We start from the raw sequence: 9,442 nt of genomic DNA, 5'->3' as shown, positions 1-9,442 counted from the left end.
GGCGAGCTGAGTAGAAGACATTTGACCCGCCGCAGGAGGTTGGGATTCGGCCACGGCAGCGATACCGGTCTGCGAGGCCGGCGCCACCACAGAGACGACGGCCTGCGAGGGTGGTATCTTCGTGGGGGCGTTAGTCTGGCCAGTCGACGCAGCAGCAGAGCTCGAAGCCGACGGGGGAGGAGGAGGCGTTTTCCTAGATTTCTTGGAGCCTTTCCCAGGCTGGCTGGTTTTCAGTCCCCCTGCCCTGGGGCGTTTGCTCCTCTTGGCACCCGCATTGTCGATGAGGGCGTCGAGGTCGGAGTCCATATCGCCTGCACAATTCATCACAGTGAGTCAGTAAAAGAGATACAAGTTACTTCAACACTATTTATAGAGTGGTGGAAGAAAAAACCTAACTGGAACTTTCCCCGAGCTTGAGCTTGGGGACCATGAAATTCCCCCGTCTTCAGAAGAGGCGGGGGGAGGGCCTTCCCTATAAGTTGGTGATAACCTCGAAAGGTCCCTATAATCATTGGTCCCATACTGCATAGCTATCCCATTCCACACCTCGTCCGTGGTATACATAGTATCGTATTTCCCGAGCCCACTATCAAACCTATGGACACAGTCATCTACCCAACTCCATATGTAGAAGTGGTATCTATCCTGTGGGCACGAGACTAGTCTATTGGGCCTGTGTTTTAATAAAGTGGGGGACCACATTCGCGAAGTAGGAAGGGTTTTACCTCCATCGGAGTCCGAACTCGAGGCTTCATCATTGGCCTCGTTCCCCGACCGCAGACTTCTCGAGCGAATTGGGAGGGATGCTTTCCTTTCCCTCCTCGGAGGAAGGATGCCTGTGGGCAGAGGCACTTCCTCCCAGCGTTCATATTTTTTACTGGACCAGTCAGAGGTTGACTGGCCCTGTCCCAACAACCCACAAGCTCGTAGCTTGTCCTCATGTAGCAGAAATGAGAGAGACCTCCTGCCATAAGGGAGTCGGAGCAGGCTCTCTTTGTGCTCCTTCATTGTCTCGTCAGGGGTGGGACGCTGAAAGTTAGCTGAAAGGCGAGATACACTTCAACTAAACATGGATTCAAGGGCTAAAGATTCGAGCTCAAAAATAGAAAGTAACGAGAATACTTACGAATTCGCCTAAACGAACGATGTCGAGACGGGAACAGACCGTCTGTCCAGAAAAAAGCCCTCTTGAAGTCAGGGGGATGGTTCGGAAGGTCTTCAAAGATTTTTGTCTCTTTGGGGTAGCTCGAAAGATAGTAGAAACCATCTCCTCCCCGAGCTTGGGAGGGATTACTCTTCAAACAAAAGAGATATAAAATCTCTTGGGGTGAAGGTCCTATCCACCCCAGCTCGTGGAATAAGGACCTCAGGGCAGACAGCACCCTGTATGAGTTGGTGTTGAGTTGGAATGGAGCCAACCCAACGAAATCGGTGAAGTCTCTGAAAAAGGACTTCAGGGGCAGCAAAGCTCCTGCCTTTAGGTGTTCCTGGCTCCAAGCCGCGTATTTCACACTGGAATCGCGGCCCCCAGGAGCGAAACAGCTCCGTTCATGCCTTGTCGGAGCTCGACACTTCAGTGTGTCTAACGAGCTAAGGCCATGAATGGCCAGGATGTCAGTTATCTGGTCGGAGGTGGTAACCGAGCTCTGGTAGAATTTGGCTTCAAACATCTCCCTCCTAGGCTGCGAAGATGAAGGCTCCGCCATTAAGGAAAACTGAAGTTCCCCCGGGTGGTATGCTACCGTGACTTTTAACGTGGGGTCGAGGGGAACTGGCCTAGGTCCGGGGTTAGGCTCCAGATAGATGGCTTCCCGAAGGACCCTTCTCTTCTTTTCGATGACCTCGTCAATCTGGCGGCGATAGTGGGCTCGAATGTCTTCTTGCTCGCGTGCTATCTCGTACTCTTTAATCCGACGCTGGTTCCGGGCAAAGATCGATTCCGGGCTCGGAGATTTGGGCTTGTAAGGAATTGCTCGTAATGACCCCCACCGTTTTTCCGAATTCTGTGACATCTAGCGAGAAAGAAAAAATGGTGAGGGCCATGCATGCAAGAATCACGAGCTCGATGGATGAGCTCGGAGATCTAACGAAAAGAAACTAAATATTAAGACCCTCACTAAAGAGTCAGAGCGCGTATTCCACAGGGAAGAAAAAGAACGTGGATGATTTTTTGAAAATCCCGAAATTCAAGGGAAAGAAAGGTGGTGGTTAGCCAAGAAAGGGCATTTTCGGGTTTCGTGTAATTGTCAAGAACAAGGGTTTTTACCCGAAAACTTGGTATACAAGAAACATAGCCTAAGAACTTCAAAACCCAGAAAATGGGAACCACATTCAAACGTCGAAACTGGGTATAAACCAAAGACGAACATCCAGAAAGAAAATCCAGAAAACATAAAGCCTATTGATCCAAAACCTCCTATCGTATCATTCTATTATACGCAGCAAGAGCGACATAACAAAAAAAAAAAAAGAGAAGAGCTAAGAACAAAAATGGCATACTTACACAGTGATGGTGATTGCAGCGAAATCGTCGAGTGGAGAAGAGGTTGCAGGAAAGAACTCACTGACTCGAACAGACTAGGGTTCCTTTGTTTTTTGGGTCGAGAAAACATGCGCGGGACGGAAGCTTCTTAAGAAAGTTTCTAGCTTTCTTGTTTTTTCTTTTCTTTCTGGTTTACAATGAACAAACGTAAAGAAGAAGACGAAGAGGAGATCTTATATATATAGGTGGGAAAACTAAATCAATCAGGAGCGTTGGTTAAAATCCTCAACAGATCGAATGGAGGGGAATCGGTGATAAGATGGCGCCGAAAAGCTGTCAGACGAACGATCGTGGGCATGTTCCCAAGGTACTCAAGTACCTAAAGTGAGCAATACCCATCTGGCACGTGTCCGTTTTTAAAAGTGTGACGGTATGGTTCCCAGAAAGAGTAGCTCAAAAGTTTCCTTCTCTTAGGACTCGAACAAATACTTTTGAGGGGGAAAAATGTTATACCCAGATTTCGAGCCATAGTAAATATGACCTCGAAAGCTGAGTTCGCATTAAATGGTCTTGTGAGGGTTAGGGAATGCTCTACGATTGTAAATTGGAGCCTGCAAAGTATGATACATGACCTCGAATGTACTGACCTCGATCTCGAAAGATAGCTCTGAGAGCCCCTCATCTTCGGGAACAACTTCGGAGCAGGGATATTGAGCTCGATGTACTATCTCGAAAGCAATGTTAGCTCGGGAGATGTCAGTGGCTCGCACAATGACGTGAAACCTGAGATGCTGAAGCCTTGGAGATACGCTATGACCACCTTGAATATCTACAAGTATTGTAAATATGAGATGTAATCCTCATTTATTGATGTAAATCCCCAAGAATCGTGGGATATTATTTAGTCAGTTATGCGTTTTCTGATCTTTGGGGGACGTTTCCTTTTATATCTGATTATTGGCATTTAAAGCCATTTATTTTTATTCACAAAAGAGTAACTACCCAAAATATGTGGGATAGTATTCTGCATCCTTCTCTATAAATAGAGAAGTCATGCACCATTGTAAAGGACCGAAATTCTGATCCTTGAGAGAAAACTCTGGAGAATTCATGCTAAAGAATTGTTCAGAGATAATCTTGAGATTAATAACAGAGACTCGTGGACTAGGCAGATTTAACTGCTGAACCACGTAAAAAACCGTGTTTGATTCGTTTGTTTATTTTTGGCCATTGTCTTAAATTGTTTACGTGCTCTCTTCTTTTATCTGTTGACGAAAAACGGCGTCAACATTTATAAAATTTGTATTAGTTAAAAAGTTGTTTTATTAATTGGAAAAATATTATAAAAAATTTAATGAATAGTATAATTTTAAAAATAAAGTAAATTATGTAAATATATATTTATAAAAATTATGTATTTATTAGATACTTTTAAAACTAGATTTTTTTTCTAAATTTTTTATATTATTAACTTTTGTATTTATAATAATTTTTATATAAAAATTTAAATTTATTATTCTTTAACATACTTATAAAATTAACTATATTATTCTTTAACACATTTATAAAATTTGTATTAGTTAGAAAATAGTTGTTTTATTAATTGGAAAAATATTGTAAAAAAATTATTGAATAATATAATTTAAAAAATAAAATAAATTATGTAAATATATATTTATAAAAATTATGTATTTATTAAAAACTTTTAAAACTAGATTTTTTTTGTTTTTAAATTTTTCATATTATTAGTTTTTGTATTTATAATAATTTTTATATCAAAATTTAAATTTATTATCTTTTAACATATTTATAAATTAAATTAACTATATTATTCTTTATTAGTTAAAAAAATTTGTTTTATTAATTGAAAAAATATTATAAAAAAATTTAATATATAAATTTATTAGTTATAATTTTTTTATTAATCTATATATATTTAAATAAATTTTATAAAAAATTCAGACTCTAAATAATTTCCCCCCACACCTCTTTTTTATTTTTTCCCTTCCCTCTTTCTTTCCTTTTTCCCTCTTCTATCTTCCTCTGTGTGCGACTTCTTCCAGCCGAACCCAGTCGCATCTCCATCTCTCGAATGCTTCTTCGTTCTTCCTCCATCCCAAGCACACGTCTCTTTCTTCTTCATCCAACCCAAGCACATGTCTCTTTCTTCTTCATCCAATCCAGGCGCACACCCTTCTCACCCTCTCCATCTCTCAGCCCCGCTCTGTCTATCTCTCTCTCTCTCTCTCTCTCTCTCTCTCTCTTTGTATCAGGCATCGCCGACGATGTGGTGGGCTTGACAACAAAGGCAAAGGCGGAGGCGGAGGCAGAGGCAGGGGTTTCGACTCTCTCACTCCTTCGTCCTCCCATCATTCTCTCTCGTTCATTTTTTTTTTTTGCAGATGGTGCTCATGGTGGTTGTGATTGTTCTGGGTGGCCATGGTTCGGGGTGGTGGTGGCAGCGGGCTGTGGCTTAGGATGGTAAATTTCAGACCTGTCTTTTATGTTTTGATCTGTCTATTTGTTCTCTCATGTTTCAGTTTGTTTGTTATACGTTGGGTTTACGTTATCAATATTTATGTATATATGGGTTTAAGTAATGAATATATATTATCTATTTAAGTTGATGGTATAATATATATTGGTTGCTTCTGTTATCTGCTTGGATCTCTGGTAAGATTTTAATATGTATATATGTAGGTGCTCACGAGTTTTGCTGATTAATTGTGATGTATTAATACTGATAAGAATGGAATGGTTCTAAAAAAAAACTGATAAAGAGTGGTTTAATATTACGTATTAGTGTTCATAATAATTTAAATTTTCGTATTTTTTAATGTTTTGATTTATATATTATATATGGTAATTTTAATTTTAAATACTTTTTTTCTAATTTTCTTTTAGAAAAAATATTCAATATAATAAAATATTAAGAAATTATAAATTAAAAGTATGAATTTAAAAAGTTTATTTTGTCAAATTTTAATTATTTAATTAAAAAATTCAAAGGAAACAAAAATTTATGTATAAATATATATTATTCAATTAATGACTAGAGCAATTAAAATAAGTAATTTCTCATTAAAAAACTAAAAGAATAAATAAGAAATATGTATATTTATGTCTTGTGTCACTATTAATATATGTTTTGATTAATAAAATATATTAAGTGACAAAATAAATAATTAATAAAAGAAAAAAAATGTAAACACATAAATATTTTTTTGTTATAGTTTTTAAAACATAATTGATAGAGTAATTTAAATACTTTAATATGAAATTTTAAAATATGTGATGAGAAATTATTATGACTTATTTATTATTTATTATTTTTATTTTTAATTAATTTACCTTATTTAGATAATTTATTTACTTTAAATCAAAAGAAACCAACAAATTTTCGTTAAACTTACATTTATCTATAAAAAAAAGATATTTGTATTTATAAAAAAAACCAAAATAATAATAATGTTTTAACTTTGTTTACTCTTATTTCCCAAAATAAATAGAAAGTTGTTCACAATTTCTAATAAGCTTAATTCACTAACAAAACAGCTACAAGCCATCTTAATAAGATTATTAACAACTTGACCAAAAAGAAAGAAGATGATCATATAGCAAAAGATCATGACCTGATTATTGAAACTCAATGACTAATATGAGCAAGCTCGCCATTATTAATCTTCTCAGCAAGATTTTGTTTATTACCATCCAAAGCTGATTCTGGTGGCACTACATGCATAATGTTGGAGCGTTTCAACTCCTTTTGGCTAGAAGACTGAGATTTTCTCCTAAAGCCAAAACTCTTGGGAAGAAGACTCCAACTTTTCTTGGTTTTGGTCAGCTTCTGAAGCTCTTTTTTCATGTTGGAACACTCCTTTTCGATCTCCAAAACACGTAGCTTCATGTCATGATCATCAACACTACACTTAATCAGCTGTTCTTGATCTTTGGCAGGCTCCACTGGACGGTAGCCATCGGTTCTGGGGATCAGACCAAGATTTCCAGTGCTGATAGGAAGATTTTGAGAGCTGTCAAGATTGTCTGAGACAAAAAACCACCCTGAAATTGATGTCCTGAGGCGAAGCTGTTCGAAGAAAAGGACTTGAACGATAACTCGAAGAGGGAGCCTGTCGTTTTGGGCTGCATGGGTGCTGGCTTCCAGTGACAGTTTCTGGCAGTTCATTAGTCTGCAGAGTTGTTCTCTATCTGAATCTGTAATCCATGGATGTGCCTGAAGTTTCCATACATATATATATATATATATATATGTATGTGTGTGTGGTTTAATATTAAACTTATCAAAACTAGTAAGCATAATCACAAAAATATATAAGCAATCTTATTGCTAGACCGGTTTTATACTTTACAAATTAGTATAAAATTATCACTTGCAATTACAGCTTGATTTTTTAGTAAAAATTAATATAAATAGCTAGGTGTTTTGTATTACAACGAAATAATTAAGGGGTTATTTTAGTCAATTTATACTCATTTGTAAAATACAAGAATACACATGAAATTTATCAGGTATTTAAGCAATATACATAAATTAAGTGTTATAATTATCCTAAAATTCTAAACCAAATATGATAAGCACTAGATAATGGAATGTACTTAGTTACCTAAAACACAGAAGTGCTTAATAACATAACAATTTATTATGTTTTACAAGTATAATAAAATCACCACTTACAGCTTGATTGTAGTAAAAATTAATATAAATAATCTGGTGTTAATTAGTGTTGATAATTAAGGGGTTACTTTTTGTCAAAATAAATTGTTTGATCTTCATTTATAAAACAAATGAGTGTTTAAGCAAAACACATAGATAAAGTGCTATGATCCTAAAATTCTAAACCAAATATGATAAGCATTATCAGATAATGAAATAAAGTATATATCAAAAAAGTTTGGTTTGGTTAGGTTAGGTTAATTTACCTTTAAGTAGACATCAATTGCATTATAAATACCATCATCAATAGCTCTAACATAATCAGGTATGACAGCAGCAAGAGCTTGAAACTTTGGCAACTTCAAGTTAACATCAACAGCCACCTCAGCAAGATACCCATCAACCAGATTGGCCACCATTGTCATAGGTCCCATGCCATCACAATTATTATTATTATTTTCAGTACTAACCACTTGACCTTCTTCAACTATGCATGGAGATGAAGATTCAACCGAGACTGTCAAAAAATTATCCAAAATCCTCTGAACACACTCTATATCATAAACGGTCTCAACCGAGTATCCCATATTTGGAATAAGAAGATCAACCAATGAAGCTTGGTCCAATTGGGTCCCAATTCTTTTCTCCAAATTCTCTCTACAAGAAGAGCTGGCTTGTAAGATCATGGCAACTCTAAGAAGCTTTAAGAGACTCTTTGAAGAAGTGACCCCTTTTTTGTATGGAAGCAATCCAACAATCTCTTCAAGAAGAGTCCTCATTTCTGACTCGGAAATGGTCGCACCAGATGAGTTGTTGACATAATTGTAATCGTTCAAGGTCGTTTGAGTGCTCATTAATAATGGAAGGTATTTCTTGGCATAGTACATGATTGAAGCAGCTATTGTTTCAGGCTTCATTCCTCTTTCTTCAACAGCTAAGATAAGTCGTTTATAGAGATTCATACTAAGAAACGACACGTCGTCGAACCACCAGTCATCTCCAAGAGGAAGAGTAGGTTTAGTTTCAGAATATATTCCATTCCATAAAGAAGCGGTTTTGGGACTGATCTTAACGTCGTTTTGGTCTGCTAAAGGCCAATTAAACAAACCAGGATCAGCACAAGCTTTCATGGCTAGTGAATCAATGAGCCTGGAAACAATATGGAGATCTTCAGCTGGGGTTTGAATCTCTTCACATGTTTCCAGAGCTTTGATAGAGTCTACCCAGTTGCTAAAAACTTCATTAAGAAGAGACTCAGTCAATGAAATGAGATTCCCTTCACCGAATTCTTCAGTCATTTGGAGATACTCAGCTGCACATCTGAGACTGACGACGTTAGAGGAAGTGAGCTCTGTTTTGACGCCATAGCAGAACTTAGCTATGAGCTCAAAAGCTTTAGCTCCACCAGGTAGGTCATGAAGATCTAATACACAAGGAGCTGATGATGACCCAGTTGCTTCCTCTCCGCCATTGTTGAACTCTTCGATGAGCTTCTCCAGTAGCCCACTTCTCGAAAGCAAAGGAAACTTCACACAGACTCAAACCCATCATAAACTAGTCGAAAACATATGAATATGTATCATTTTTTAATGTCATTTTACAAAATCGTATTCTTTTTATGTATATATATATATATTCATATATATATTTTGGCAAAATGAACTCTTGAAAGGCTTATCGAGTATGCAAAATAACTATATAAATTTATATATATATAAAAATTGCGAAACACCCCACTCTATAAAGCATACACATGTCATGCATGGTTTTGAAAAATATACCTTGTGGAGATGAAAGGACATTTCCCCAACTTCAATGGCAATATCGCTTGGAAGCCCAGTGGTGCATAACCTGATAGAACAACAAGTATGATGATGGTGATGATATATTTATAATATATATATATATATGCTTGTATGTACGTACATATTTACGTGGAGATGAAGAGAGATTTACCAAGTTCGGCCATCGCGATGGAAGGCTTCAGATTTAGAGCCAAGTCTCATGCAAGCCATGGATATGTAGAGCTGTTATACGTAATATGTTTCCTTAAGAGAAACGAGCGAAATGTACGATTTTGTAGTAGTAGAAGTTGTTGTTGTCGAATAAAGTGAGATGATCGAAACGTAAGTAGAGTGGATTGTAATTAGATTAGATCTGGTTGAAATTGTCAAAGATCGACATGCATGCAGGGGGCGGACCCAGTCAGGGACTAGCACAGGCTATAGACCCGGATTTTAAAAAATATTATGTGTTTTAATTTATTTATTTTTTAAAATAAGGAG

The 9,442-nt window shown here is 37.0% G+C and overlaps 1 protein-coding gene across 1 annotated transcript; it reads right to left on the bottom strand.

Annotated features, from left to right (window-relative positions):
- Positions 1-744: 744 nt before the first annotated feature.
- On the bottom strand, positions 745-9,172 carry LOC133829348 (BTB/POZ domain-containing protein At5g03250-like). The gene is made up of 6 exons (XM_062259131.1): positions 9,114-9,172; positions 8,939-9,008; positions 7,424-8,683; positions 6,244-6,716; positions 3,115-3,135; positions 745-851 (listed from the first exon to the last, which is right to left on the bottom strand). The coding sequence occupies exons 1-6, from the start codon at positions 9,170-9,172 to the stop codon at positions 755-757; spliced, it is 1,980 nt and encodes a 659-aa protein (XP_062115115.1). The 3' UTR covers positions 745-754.
- Between the last annotated feature and the right edge of the window lie 270 nt (positions 9,173-9,442).

Source organism: Humulus lupulus, chromosome 4 (genome assembly GCF_963169125.1).
Source record: "Humulus lupulus chromosome 4, drHumLupu1.1, whole genome shotgun sequence".
Classification (NCBI taxonomy): Eukaryota; Viridiplantae; Streptophyta; class Magnoliopsida; order Rosales; family Cannabaceae; genus Humulus; species Humulus lupulus.
Note: the sequence above shows the minus strand (reverse complement) of the source record. Positions and strands in the feature narration are given on the sequence as shown.